This window comes from Corvus moneduloides, chromosome 1, assembly GCF_009650955.1.
Source record: "Corvus moneduloides isolate bCorMon1 chromosome 1, bCorMon1.pri, whole genome shotgun sequence".
In the NCBI taxonomy this organism is placed as follows: Eukaryota; Metazoa; Chordata; class Aves; order Passeriformes; family Corvidae; genus Corvus; species Corvus moneduloides.
The window spans coordinates 165615669-165630546 of NC_045476.1; the positions used below are offsets into that span (position 1 = coordinate 165615669).

The following is a 14878-nucleotide window of genomic DNA, read 5'->3' on the forward strand; positions in this document are numbered from 1 at the left end:
ATCTGGAATGAGGACTGAAAAATGGGAAAAGGGAGGGAGGGGGTGTTCTGGCCCTCCTGGAGGGGTTTTTGTGGGAAGGATGCTCTTTTCCCTCATTGCTACATTCTCATCCTAAATTCCTTCCTCCTTTTCCTGCTCTGGTGGGGACGCTGAGGTTTCCTTTTCTCCTGTGTTTAGGGAACTCTGGGAAGCTCCTGTTGCACAAATATCCAAGATTTTTAGTGGAAAATGAGCCTTCCTCATCCTCACTGCCCATCCAGTCCAAGTTTTGAGGAGTATCCTACGGGTGGGAGCCTCTGGAATCCACTCCTCCTGCCAGAGGAGCCTCTGGAAGCAGCAAATGCTCCCGCACCTGCCAAGTCACTCTCCCGTGGTGGGTTTGGGATGAGGTTTTGCTCTTTGGGAATTCCTTCTGGAATGTTCCTTCCAAGGAGTGGCGGAACATGGAAGTGTTCGGGTTCCTTGCGTGATTTTGGTGCCAAAGGAGCATTTTTAGGTGGAATGTTCTTTATTGGCGTCCCTGCTTTAGTTCCCAAAGTGAAATATCCACATTTTAATCCATGGATTGCGGGGGGGGGGGACATTTATTTATTTATTTCTGGCATTCCTTTTTTTTTTTTTTTTTGAATTTTCAGGGATATTTAGACCTGTTTGGAATTTTCCTCGGAGTTCATCAGCTGGTCTAGTCCTGGATCTGGTGTGTTTGAATTCCCTTTCAAAGTTTGGAATGAAGTCATTATTCCCTGTGGGAATCCTTGGAGTTCCAGGGAGGGTTTTTAGAGGGGTTTTTCTGCAGCATCCAGGGGGGAACTGGGATCCACTGGGATCCACTGGAACCAGTGAGGATGGATCCGTTGGTGGCTCCCAAAGCTCTGGATACAAACTCCAGGTGCTCCAAGTGTGGTTTAACAGCGGCACAAAATCATGGAATGGTTTGGGTGGGAAGGAACCTTAATGATCACGGAATCCCATGGGTGGGGAAAACTTCCACCATCCCAGGTTGCTCCAAGCCTCATCCAACCTGGACTTGGACACTTCCAGGGATGGGGCAGCCACAGCTTCTCTGGGAATTCCATTCCAGCCCCTCACTACCCTCACAGCCAAGAATTCCTTCCCAATATCCCAAATTCCCGATCAGTTTAAACCATTCCCTGTGTCCTGTCCCTCCATCCCTTACCCCAAGTCCCTCTCCTGGAGCCCCTTTAGGCACTGGAAGGGGCTCTGAGGTTTCCCTGGATCCTTCCCTTCTCCAGGCTGGACATTCCCAGCTCTCCCAGCCTCTCTCCAGCCCTTGCAGCATCTCCGTGGCCTCCTCTGGACTTGCTCCAGCAACTCCAGATCCTTCTGCTGTTGGACCTCAGAGCTGGATGCAGAATTCCAGGTGGGGTCTCACCTGAGCAGCCCAGAGGGGGAGAATTCCCCCTTCTCCTGCTTCCTACAGCTCCAGCGGGAAGGTGTGGATGAATATTTCTCCAGGATGGGGGAGAAGGTTTGGGAGAAGGGCAAAGATGGGGAACATCCACCTTTTCCAGCTCCCTTTCCCTCCGCCTGTGGAATGACAGATTCCACACCAACTGTGCTGAGCCCTCGGATCCCGCACCCGGGCACGAGTCACGCTGTCGGAGTGATTTATATCCACGGAACATATGGCCCGCTTTCCGTGCGGATAACAAGCGTTCCCTCCGTTTTCCCTCTGCTTTTCATCTCTGCTCACATTCGGAGGAACAATCCAGGCTTTTTCTTTGGTGCTTCACCCCTGGATTTGGGAGCGGAACAGGGAGTAGGGAAGCAGCGCAAACTCCGCCAACCACACAGATCCCGTGATTTTCCTCCTACAAAGGATTGAGGGATTTTGTGGCTCCTCTCAGCAGTGGGGGGGGGGGGGGGGGGGGGGGAAGGTTCTTTTCCCAAATGGGATTTGCTGTCTCACCCGTCTTGGAGCTTGGAAGCACTCGATGTTTTCCAGCCTTATCTCCCAGTCCTAAAAATATCCCGGCGGCGCTGTCGGGAAGAGGGGGGGAGAGCTGCTTCTGTATTTTTCTCCCTATCGGGGAGGTTATCGGATATTTAGGAGGTGACCTTGGGAAGGTCATCTCATCTTACACCTTCTAATTGCTCCCATCATCCCAGGGACGGTTTTTTTCAGAGATCGAATTCCACAGGGTGACGGCAACGGTTAAATGGAGTTGACGTCCTGGGAACAAGGATTCCTTGTTTTCATCCCAGGGGCTTGGCGTGACTCATCCCAAATCCTCATCCTTCCTCCTCCTCCTCCTCCTCCTCCTGGATTCCTCCCTCATCCCGATCCCAGCCGTGGTGGGGAATCAAATAACGACAGGTGGCCTCGGAATCACCTGCTCGCCAGCAGCTGCCGCTTCCCAAGGACAAGGGAAAACCATTCCAAAGCCCCAGCTCGGGATTTCCAAGGAATTCGACCCCCGGAGGAGCCGTGCCAATGTTTGCTGCGGCTCTGGCAAAGGAGGGAGGAGGAGGAATATTTTTCTCTCCGGGTCAGATTTGCTGCTCGTAGTTCTCTGCTGTTTTTCCGACCTCATTCCATGGATGTTTCGGAGTTCAAAAAGCACGGGATGTGCTCTGAGCCTCGTTTTCCTCCGCTTGGGGTTGGGCTTAGCAAGGAAAACAAGTTTTTTCCAACTTTTTCCTCAGTGCTGCTTTTCCCTTAGGTTTGTTGTGAATTATTCCTTGTTTTCTGCCATTATCAAATATTCCCTTTTTCCTCCCAGTGATGTTTACCTGGGAAATCTCAGGAAAGGCAGACTTGGAACTGGGATTTAAAGTTATTCCATTCTGGAATTTAAATTTAAGGATGTGTGTTCAGACCTTATTTTCCCTATGTTAAATCCATAAAATATCCACTTCCCATGCTCCGATACCACTTGAATTCCCAAAAAAAAGGTGGATTTTTACTGCTTTGTTGGAATTTTTGTCCTTTTCCTGCTGTTTTCCAACCTCTGTGGCATTGGGGATCCCACTTTTCCAATCCTCATCCACGCTTGGGCTTTTCCTCCATCCAGGCTCCACCTTTTTAAGTTTAAAGCTTTAAATTGAATCTTTTTCCCCTCAGGATTAGGATGAATTGAAATTTATGGAAATGAGGGTTTCCCAAAGGAGTTAAAAAACGGGAGTTTAAGGAAAGGGTGTTTTGGACATGTGGTGAGGAGGGTCGGGATTCAGCAGCTGCGACCGGAATTTTTCCCTGCTCCGCTCCGTCTCTGCCTCCCCGCAGCTGCCACTGACCCAAAAAGCCAAACTTGGCTTTTTTCCCCCATTAAAAACCCCATCCGTAGGGAAAAATCAGGGATATCAGTCAGAGAATCATGGAATGGTTTGGGTGGGAAGGGAAAATCCCATCCACTCCCCCCAGACACCTTCCCCTACCCCAGGTTGCTCCAAACTGGCCTTGGACACTTCCAGGGATGGAGCAGCCACAGCTTCTCTGGGAATTCCAGTCCAGGGCCTCGCCCCCCTCACAGCCAAGAATTCCTTCCCACTATCCCATTTTTCCCTGCCCTCTGGAATGGGAAGCCATTCCAGAGGCTGTATCCTGGTGATCCAAGGGAAACGGGGTAGAAATTGGGAATTAAATAAAAAACCGGTTTAGCTGAGCTGGGGTGATTCCTGCACATATCCCTCTCACAAGGCAGCAGCAAAACCATCAGGAATTTTGGGATAAGGAACATCCTTTCCAGTATTTTAATGGACTTTTCTAGGTGGGAGTTTTTGTGGTGTTTGATTTCCAGCTTCTGGCGTTTTCCTTTACACGGAATACAAAGTGAAGACACCTGAGATGGGCAGAATTCCTTTTTCTGCAGGAATTTTGGGGGGGGTGGGGGGTGGGGGTGGAACTTTCTTCTTTCAATTCTCATCACTCCGGGTTTTTCTCGGATTGCTCCAGTTTGTTGCTTGTTCCTGGGTTTTTGGCTTAGGGTTCAAAGCATTCCTCTGGATATTCCCTACTTCCAAAGAGCTTATTCGCATTAATAACCCATTAATCATCTTTTCCTCTGAAGATTCCGATTGGAAAAGCAAAATAAGATTAATTTGTTGCAGATTTTTAGGAAGTCTTTGAGTCAGTGTTGGCAAGTCCCACTCAGATAATCTTCACTCGGATTTCTGGAAACTTCAGGGCTGAAAATTTGGGATTTGGGAGCAAATTAGAGCTGATTTGAGGAGTGGGATTTCACGGAATGCCGCCATCCAAAATGATCCATCCTCAAGGTGGGAATCATCTGCTCCAGCTTCACCCAACCCCCACCTTGGTCCCACCTTGGAGGTTGGAAAACCAGCTCTTCCCATCCCAAAACTACCCCACAAATCCTGGGAATTTTTCTCCAGGAGGACAAGTCAATGGAAGGTGTCCTGGTTGTAAAGGCAGAATTTGGATCCATTGGTTTGGATCTGGTTTGGATGGAAATCCGTGAAGGCTTAGGACTTTATAAAAAATCATGGATAATGGATCACAAAGTTCTCCTGGGACCGTGGATTTTCTGGGGGATCTCCAGTTCAGGAAGTTTCTTATCGATTAAAACACTCTGAGGTTTTTTTGGGAATGCTGTCCCAAAACCCTGGAGATGTTGGCACCCCCCAGCCCCTTCCCTGGGATCTCCACCTCCTCTTTCCCTCCCTATCCCATTCCATGGTGTCCTCCAGCTCCTCTCCCAGCATTCTGGGATGATAAACGACTCTTCCAGCTCCAGCCTGGTCCTGCAGCCTCTCCCACCCCTCGGCAAAAAGAATTTCCATCTTTCTGTCCTCACTCGCCCTCTTCCCTTTAACTCCAAACTTTTCCAGGGCTGATATCCCCAAGCCCTTGACCTCGCCGAGGTTTAATAAGGCAAGAGGCTAAAAAGTGATTAATTGGTGTCAGGAGAGATATCGGATCACAAAAGCCTCCGGATAAAATTCCGGAGCTCCTTTGAGAGGCTGGAGGTCGAATCCCAGCGAATTCGCTGCTTTCATGTGGATCCTCGATTCATCCCGGGCTGTTTGTGTTATCAGCTCTCTGGCAGCTTCCTAGATTCCTTTTTTTTCCTCGGAGTTTCAAGGAGATAACGCACAGCTGACGCCAGCGCTGTGAAGTTTGGATTGGGAGTGTCGGAAAGTGGCCAAACGTGCTCCGATAAGACAGAAAAAAATCCATCCTTTCCTCTTTTTGAAGCTGCTCTTTGAAGCCTCCAGGGGTTTTTTGGGAGTCTTATCCCTGTGTCCTCCAGGCCAGAAGGGATGGGACGATGCCAAAGGCATGGATGCCAAGTGGGATATTGGGAGATGGAGGGGTAGAAATGTTTTTTGTGGCTTCGTTCCATTCTCCACAGCAAAAATTCCTCCAAAAAAGGGGAAAACCACTCAGGGCAGAGCAGGGTGATCCTTGCCTGCTCCTGGGGATTTCCTAACCTTGGAATATCCCATTTAAAAGCTCTTGTCCTCCTTGAACTCGTCTAATTCTCCTTTGAACCTATTTATGGGATTTGGCTGCATTGCCGAATTCCACGGCTTAATTAGGAGCTATGGAAAGTCATTTCCTGGAGTTGTCTTTTAAACTCTGGAGCAACCAATTAAAGGGGGAAAAAAAAGTGTGGAGTCATTCCCGGCTCCTCTGCTCCGCAGTGCTTTTTAGGAATAATGGGAAAATTGGGTTTTCACACCTCTGAAATTGTCGTTGGTTGTTTTTAAGGCTCCTTTGGGAATTCTTTCCTGTGAGGGTGGGATTCCCAGAGAAGTTGTGGATGCCCCATCCCTGGAAGTGTCCAAGGGCAGGTTGGACAGGGATTGGAGCAAGCTGGGACAGTGGAAGGTGTCCCTGCCCATGGAATGGGGTTGGAATGAGATGGTCTTGAAGGTCCCTTCAAACCCAAACCATTCCATGATTTGTGGGGATCAATCTCATCCCAAATCTCAGAGATTTTGATTCCCAGTGGAAATGAGGGCATGGCAGCAGGGACGGGATTTTGGATTTCATGGAATATCACGATTTGGGAGCCTTCGGATGGTGCTTGATCCAACACTGGGGAACATCAGATTCCCTCTTGGATTCCATCTCCTGATTCCCCGGCAGAATCAGCTGATGGCGGCACATGGAAATGCTCATTTTCCATGGATTTCCTCACAGGGAAGATGTAATTCCATGAATTCCATTTGTAGCCACCCTCTGTTGCTTGAGCACCTTTGCAAAGGAACCAAAGCTCAAGCGAGGCCTCTGCAATTCCCAGATCCGTCGGAATATCAATATTTAAAAGCCAGATATTTATCCAGATATTTATTCCTTCGGGAAGCAGCTGGCAAGAGCTGCAATTCCAAGCTGGCAGAGAAATCCGGGAGGTTCATCCCTATGCAAAAAATTCCTCCTCCTCGGTTTGGCTCCCAAAAGTGCTGAGGAAGAGCTTGGCCAGCCGGGAGCACACTGGGAGCTTTCCCAGAGCACATTCCAAGCCCTGGCACATCCCAAGACATGTTATCCCGGTTTAACCGGAGCCGGGAATTACTCCGGGGGTATCATTTGGGGTGCAAATCATTCCTGGGTTGCAAATCCCAGGGCTGTATCTCCAGCAAATCAAAGGAGGAAGTTGAGAGCTGACGCTGTCGGATCCATCGGGCCGTGTTATCCCCACATTCCACCTCTTCCAGAGCAGCTGGATGAGCAGGAATATCCCAGATTTGGATCTCTGGTGGTCTGTAGATAAAAAAATGATCTTCAGGGTCCTACCAGTCATTTTTAGCTGTTAAATTCCCTCCGGACAATTAAATATCCGATGGTTTTCCAGTCATCGCCGTCAATGGCAAAGGGAATGGTTGGGATGGTGCAGGGTGGAACAAAAGGTCTTGAGATGCTTTCAACTCCCTCCCCCTTCCCCCATGGAGCAGGAAAAAAGACCCTCAAAGTCCTTGGAATGGTGGTGGAAAGAGAAAGGACCTGCTCATGTCAAGGTTGGGAATTTGAAACGAAAAATGGGGAGATTCAGTTGGATATTGGGAAGGAATTTGGTTACAGTGACGGTAGGTGAGGTCCTGGAATGGAATTCCCAGAAAAGCTGTGGCTGCCTCATCTCTGGAAGTGTCCAAGGCCAGGTTGGAGCAACCTGGGATAGGGAAAGGTGTCACTACCCACATCCAGATGGGCTTTAAGGTCCCTTCCAACCCAAACTATTCCATGGATCCCTGAAACTCAACGGTTCAATGGTGTTAAACTGGGAATCATCATTCCCAGGCTTCTCCCATCATTCCCATCTTTTCCCAGACGAGTGGCTTGGGTTCCCTGGTTCTCCCTCATTTCTTCCAGTCCCTGAACTCAGCCACTGAAGGATGTGAAGAAAAAGAATTCCAGGCTTCCATTTCTTCCTAGAATGCCTCTTTCGTTCACTTTATTCCCAGAAAAAAAAGCTGGAAGTGACAACCTTGGGGGCACGAGTTTCATCTTCTCCTTCATGTCTTTCCAAGGCTTTGGTCACTCTGAATTTGGATCCCAAAATATATTCCGGAGCAGGAATTTTTCAGACTGACAGAGGGCAGCGTTAGGTGGGATATCAGGAAGGAATTCTGCCCTGTGAGGGTGGTGAGACCCTGGAATGGAATTCCCAGAGAACCTGGGGCCGCCCCAAGGGGATGGAGCAGCTCTAATTAAGGTGATTTTCCCTTAATTAACGATGCCCCTTCCCTTTTCAAGCACCTTGACATCTCCATCCTTGGAATTTCTCCCATCTCTGCATTCCCAGCACAGACCCAGAGCTGGATCAGCTCCCAGATTTCCACCCAGTCCTTTATGGATTTATTTCATGGCTCAGGGATCGATCCAACGCCTGTTCCCGGGGTCGCCAGCTGGAAAACTGCTGAGCAAGGCAGGGACAAAGCTCTTCATCATCATCAACATCCAGAGGACAGGGGTTCTTTTGTTGAATCAGCCTTTGGAAAAGCTTTTCCTGACCAAAAAAACCTCCTTGTGTTGATGTTTTGGAGGAACCAGCCGCGATTTTTTGGGATAAGGGGTTTTTTTGGATTTTTCATGGTAATAAGGTCATTAGAGTCTTGTGGGATCATGGAAACATCAAATGGGCTGGGTTGGGAAGGACTTTCAAAGGTCATCGAGTCCAACCTTCCACGGGACCAGGTCGCTCCAATCCCTGTCCAACCTGGATCATGTTGGGATTTAAGCTGGGTTTTAAGGAGCTGGAATTTGTGTCATTGAGGTTAATTCGGCCTCCGAGCCACTTGGCCAAGTTGGGAGTTGACCCCTCCCCCGGTGTCACCTCGGTGTCACTCGTGGCACCTGGATTAATTCCATGAGCCGACCTGGATTTGGATGAGTTTAAATTTCCGAGCGTTCCACACCTCAGATGATTCGGAATTTATTGATCGCTGCAGTCCGAGGGGAAAAACGGCTGAGTGAGCGTTTTTTGGGATCAGAGAGAAGTGGGATCAGATTTCCACATCAATTCCTGGGATTTTGGTTGGAAAGGAACAGCTCCAAGCAAAGACTTGAGGGGAAGAAGTTGGAGGAGCTGTTTTAAATTCCTGAATCCTCCAAAAAGAGAGAAATTAAGTCCAACCAGGATCAGCTTTGCCCAGAGCTGAGGCTTCAGGTTATCGGAGAAACAGGGATGAGGGGGAATGGTTTGGAATTAAAAATGGAGAGGCTTAGTTTGGAATTGGAGAAGGAATTCTTCCCTGGGAGGGTGGTGAGGGGCTGGAATGGAATTCCTGGAGAAGCTGTGGCTGCCCCTGGATCCCTGGAAGTGTCCAAGGCCAGGCTGGACAGGGCTTGGAGCACCCTGGGATAGTGGAAGGTGTCCCTGCTCATGGAACTGGATGATCTTTAAGGCCACTTCCAAACCATTCCAGGATTCCATAATCCTCCCAGCCATCCCATAATATTCCTGCTGACATCTCTTCTTCACCCCGGCCACCCTTGAATCTTCCCCTGACATTGCCCGGGGAGTCACATCCGTTCTCCGTCAAAGCAGCACCGCGTTAACACCCGGATCCGACGGCTCCTGCCTCCCGGAGCTGGATTTTTCCCTCTTTTACTTTAGGAAAGGAATGAGCAGAAACAACGGATTCGCTTTGATAGGGAATTTGTTTTTCCCTGAGGTGGCTTTAGGGTTCACTCTCCGCCTTGCCAGCACTTTTCCATCACTGGAATTGTTGTGGATTCATGTCAGGATGGAGCAGAGGGCTTGGATTTCTCCCGCTCTCCTGGAATAGCTGTTTCCAGCTGGGAATGCAGCACTGCAGGAGTCCCGTGCTGGATTCTTTTCCAGATCCTTACAAATGCACAGCTCCCGGTGTTTATGTTGTTACGAATCCAGACCTCTGATTTTGCCTGACATTTCCCTTCTGTCCTGAGGGGTTGGTAAAAAATGGGATATGACCTTGCGGGGTGTGGTCACATCCCAGAAATTCCCAGTGTTCTGTGGTGTGGGCAGCAGGAAAGGGGGAATTCTGCCCCTCTGCCCCGCTCAGGTGAGACCCCACCTGGAATTCTGCCTCCACCTCTGGGGTCCAACAGCAGAAGGACGTGGAGCTGCTGGAGCGAGTCCAGAGGAAGCCGTGGAGATACTCTGAGGGCTGGAGCCCCTCTGCTCTGGAGCCAGGCTGGGAGAGCTGGGAATGTCCAGCCTGGAGAAGGGAAGGATCCAGGGAGAGCTCAGAGCCCCTTCCAGTGCCTAAAGGGGCTCCAGGAGAGCTGGAGAGGGACTTGGGACAAGGGATGGAGGGACAGGACACAGGGAATGGCTTCCCACTGCCAGAGGGCAGGGATGGATGGGATATTGGGAAGGAGTTCTTCCCTGTGAGGGTGGTGAGGGGCTGGAATGGAATTCCCAGAGAAGCTGTGGCTGCCCCATCCCTGGAAGTGTTCAAGGCCAGTTTGGAGCAACCTGGGATAGTGGGAGCTGTCCCTGCCCATGGAGTGGGATGACCCTCAAAGGTTCCTTCCCACCCAAACCATTCCATGTTTTTCCACGATCATCACCACTGGCGTGGTGGACAGAGGACACCTGGAGTCAAGCTACCACAGATTTGCCTTGGAATTTTGGGGAAAGAACACTCAACTTCCCAAAATTCCACAGCAAGGGATGGGACCACAGCAATTCCATGGCTCGGCTTTTCTGGAGCAAACAGTGAAACCACCAGAGCTCTTTTCCCGTTCTTCATGGACTGGCTGAGGATCCACCCCTCACCCAGCCCTCATTCCATGATTTTTTTTTCCCATTTAACACCTCCCCAGCTGCGCCCTGAGCAGGTGACTCCTCCTCAGTGGGAAAAGCTGGAGTATTTTTCCTTAACTTTATCCCACTCCGAGCTTTTCCAGCAGCTCCAGCTGCTCCTTTGGGTGCCTGCCCTGATTTTTTTCCCACTGCATCCATCAGGAACGACCAAGAACAATTCCACCTTTCAGGTTAATAATGTGCTTCCCTAAAAATGGAATTACCAGTGCAGAAAAATGCCCCAGCTCCCGAAGACTTTGATATTCCCTGGTTTATTGCTGACACTCAGGGATTTGGTTCCGCCTTCGTCAGCCCGGGTTTTCCAAGGTCTGGCATTAAGGAATTGTGGTTTTTTCCAGAGGCTAAAATAATATTTTAAGTTAAATATCCCTGAAAAATCGGTAATAAATAAAATAAAGGGTGTACCAAGTAAAGTAGTAATAATAATAGTAATAATAATAATAATAATGAAGTGGATAATAAATAATGGGGATAGTGAATAAAACAAAGGGTATAATCATTAATGTTAATTAATAATAAATAAAATAACAGGCAGGGGTTGGAACAGATGAGCTTTAAAAGCTCCTTTCACCCCAACTCATTTAATAATTCCATTATTAGTTTAAATTTTTATGAAGTTTGGAGGGGTTTTAATTAATTTTAAGCATGGAAATAAGATGGGAAATAAGATGGGAATCAAGATGGGAATCAAGATGGGAATCATCGTTTTGGGGGGATTGGGCTCTAATGGGGGGATTTGGGTTCTTGGACATGTTTGGTTCTTGGATCTCTTGGATATTTTGGTTTGGGAATCCAAAGGGATCACCTGGGAGTGGGAGATTTGGGGAGCAGAGCACCCCAAGTGCTGTGGAGCCGCTTCCAAGGTCTCCAAAACCTTGCCGAGAACTGGGAATTTGAATTGCCTCATAAAAAAACAGGAAACGCTTTAGGTTGGAAGGGACCTTCAAGATCATCCCATTGCCTTTCCTGATCACACCCCAGTCCCTCAATATCCTGGGAATTCCAAACCTTCCCTGGGCTGGGATAAACCAGGTGCCGTCGGCCACCTTGGCCGGTTCTTTGGCCAATCCCGTTGATGATCCAATTCTCCAAAGCTGGAAGTGGCTTCCAGTTGCAGTTCCCTGCTGGATTGGGTCCGAGTTTTGCAGAATGAGTCAAGCCGTGATTCAGGATAGACTCTTCTCCAACTGCTTTTAATCTCTGTTCTGCAGGGAAAAGCTTAATTACGGATTTTCCTCTCTTTTCCCAGAGGAGTTGGACACATTTTCATCCTTTAGGGGGTTTCGAGCCGATCTGGGAACCCACAACCTGAAAATCCCACTCTTTTCTCGATCCTGAGGTTTAAATCCAGTTGGAAAATGAGCTGGATCAGCGGAGGGCTCAGGGCCAGGCTGACACCTGGGACCCCTCTCCAGGGACTATTTTTCTTGCAAATTGGGCATTTCTGAAGAGCCTCCAGGGATTCATTCCCAGGAAAAGGTGTCAAGATGCAATCCATGTGATTCATCATTGTCTGATTCCCTGGATGTGTCAGGTTTAAGTGGCACCTTCCTTCATAAGCCTCGCTTAGCTTTTTATTCCTTCTTATCTATTTCTAGACATTCCTTAAAAGCCTTGTAAATGCAGACAAGGATAAATCCCAAATAACTTTATTTAATTCCTTCGATTTTTTTACATAAACCCACGCAAAAAAACTGGAGGAATTTGAATCAGGAAGCGGATCCCGGAATGTCTCAGGTGTCCTCTGGATGATCCAGAGGCGACAAGTGCAGTGTTTGGGGTAGTCTGAAAAATCAGTGGAATTCTCTGTTCCTTGGGATTACGGCTTTTTTTAATCCTGTTTGGAATTTCTAAGCTCCCGTTGCTGCTGGATGATCCCAAAAACCTCTTTTGTTGTGGTTCTGAGTAACATGGGTCAGGGCAATTCCAGGAAAACATGAATGGGGGGAAAGGATGAAGAGCAGCGCTGGGGAGATGGAATTGGAGGTGTTGGTGGGTGAGAAGCTTCACATGACCTGTCCATGTGCTCTGGTCCTGGAAATTCCACATATCCCAGGCTCATCCCACAGTGTGGGAAGCAAGAAAGGTGGGAATTCTGCCCCTCTGCCCCGCACAGGTGAGACCCCACCTGGAATTCTGCTTCCAGCTCTGGGGTCCAACAGCAGAAGGATGTGGAGCTGCTGGAGCAAGTCCAGAGGAAGCCATGGAGCTGCTCCAAGGGCTGGAGCCCCTCTGCTCTGCAGCCAGGCTGGGAGAGCTGGGAATGTCCAGCCTGGAGAAGGGAAGGATCCAGGGAGACCTCAGAGCCCCTTCCAGCTCCTCAAGGGGCTCCAGGAGAGCTGGAGAGGGACTTGGGACAAGGGATGGAGGGACAGGACACAGGGAATGGCTTCCCACTGCCAGAGGGCAGGATTGGATGGGATATTGGGAAGGAATTCTTGGCTGTGAGAGTGGTGAGGGGCTGGAATGGAATTCCCAGAGAATCTGTGGCTGCCCCATCCCTGGAAGTGTCCAAGGCCAGGTTGGACAAGGCTTGGAGCACCCTGGGATAGGGGAAGTTGTCCCTGCCCATGGGACTATTCCACTCAATTCCATTCCATGATTCCCTTCCATTCCATTCCATTCCATTCCATTCCATTCCATTCCATTCCATTCCTTCCCATGGAGCCCAGGACATGGTTGGGCCTGTTCCATCCTCACCATCTCCATCCCCACCACCATCAGGTTTCAGTGTTGGTGCCACCCGTGGTTGCCACCCAGCCCAGGTGTTTTGGGGCCAGTGGTTTTGGGATGATGCCGGAGGTGGGTCCCACAGAGCTGCCGCCTTTTCCCGGTGTTGAAATCAGGACAGAGGGAAGGAGCTTCAGGATCTGTGCCGGGGAGCAGCGCTGCTCCAGCTGGACTGGGGGAGGTCGAATCCATCATTTTGGAGTTTTTGTGGGAAATGCTGCCGGTTTTGGTGGTCTGGGCGGCAGCGCCAGGCTGCGGGGTGGTCGTGCAAAAGAAGTTCATCTCCAGGTTGGTGTTTCCAGTCCATCCAGTCCTTCCCATTCCCTCACAGAATGTGCTTTGATCCCCGGGTCTGGACCCTCAGGGGGTTCAGCTGTGGAGGGCTCGGGGTGGAAGCCGCGATTCCAGGTGGACACTGAGGGGCTCCAAGCCGGGCGTGTGCTTTGCAGACTTACTGGATTTCCCTGGGAGCCGAAAATCAGGGATTGGTTGGAAGCCCTTTGGGAATTCTCTGGTTTGTGTAAATAATTCTGTGGGACTCGATGGGGGTGGAAGGAAGAGTGGTGAAGTCATTCTTCATCCCGCGCTCACTGCGAGTGCCGAGTTGCGGAACCGTTGGATAGCTGGGATTGGAAGGGACCTTGGTTGATGCTTCCCCTCACTCCTTGTTCTTTTCCAGGCTGGAATGGGTGGGAATCATCGAGTCTCAGACCTGGGAGACTCAATGGGGGTGAAAGGAAGAGTTGTTGCTCTTCATCCCATGCTCACTGTGAGCGCCAAGTCGTGCAGCCATTGGATGGTTGGGGTTGGAAGGGATCTTGGTAGAAGTTTCCCTTCACTCCTTGTGCTTTTCTAGGCTGGAATGGGTGGGAATCATCGGGTCTTGGACCTGGGAGACTCAATGGGAGGGAAGAGTTGTGAAGTCACTCTTCTCCATCCTGCATTTGTGTCAAATCGTGGAATCATGGGATGACTTGGGGTTGGGAGGGACCTTGGTTGAAGTTTCCTGTCTGTCCTTGTTCTTTTCCAGGCTGGAATGGGTAGGAATCATCGAGCCTTGGAGCTGAGAGACTCAAGTGGGGTTGGAAGGAAGAGTCGTTGCTCTTCTCCGCCCTGCGCTCACATCAAATCACGGAATCATCAGATGGTTTGGGTGACCTTCAGAGATCACTCGGTTGACGTTTCCCTTCTCTCCTTGTCCTTTTCTAGGCTGGAATGGGTGGAAATCATCGAGCCTCGGACCCGGGAGCGCATGTACGCCAACCTCATCACGGGGGAGTGCGTGTGGGACCCCCCCGCCGGGGTGCGGATCAAACGCACCAATGAGAACCAGTGGTGGGAGCTCTTCGACCCCAACACCTCCCGCTTCTACTACTACAATGCCACCACGCAGAGGACGGTGTGGCACCGTCCCCAGAACTGCGACATCATCCCCCTGGCCAAGCTGCAGACCCTGAAGCAGAACACGGAGTCGCCGCGGGCTTCCACGGAAAACAGCCCCGGGAGGAGCAGCAATGTCAGCAGGGAAGGAAGCACCAGCTCGTCCCTGGAGCAGGAGCTGGAGGGCAACGAGAAGGTGCAGGAGCAGCGGTCGAGCCGTCAGTCCAGCCAGTATTCGGTGGTGAAGGAGGAAACGGAAAGGTAAAGGTGGGATGGGTGGGATGAAGTTGGGAATTCCTAATCCTGGTGGTCTCCGGGAGAAAAGAGCAGAGATCCTCATCCTGCAGGTCTTGGGCAAAGACATTTTATGGATCGTTCCTCCAGCTCGACTCTTCATGGGTGTCCACCCAGTTGAATCCTCCACAAAACAAGGAGAAAGAGGGAAAAACATCGGGAGAAGGTGTTTTGCCACCTTAGGGACAATTTAGATGTTCCCTGCAGAAAGGATCCTTCAAGGAATCATCTCT

At 50.1% G+C, this 14878-nt stretch overlaps 1 protein-coding gene across 5 annotated transcripts in view; it reads left to right on the top strand.

Moving 5' to 3' along the window:
* Nucleotides 1-14878, top strand: part of ARHGAP39 (Rho GTPase activating protein 39) — a 106526-nt gene that overhangs the window by 53596 nt on the left and 38052 nt on the right. For 3 of the 5 annotated variants that reach the window (XM_032092630.1, XM_032092611.1, XM_032092620.1), the window contains exon 2: nt 14181-14612. In XM_032092630.1, the coding sequence (XP_031948521.1) occupies nt 14181-14612 (432 nt within the window). Of the gene's footprint in view, nt 1-13170; nt 13260-14180; nt 14613-14878 lie in introns of those variants that run through there. The other 2 variants (XM_032092602.1, XM_032092640.1) reach the window with 1 other exon arrangement.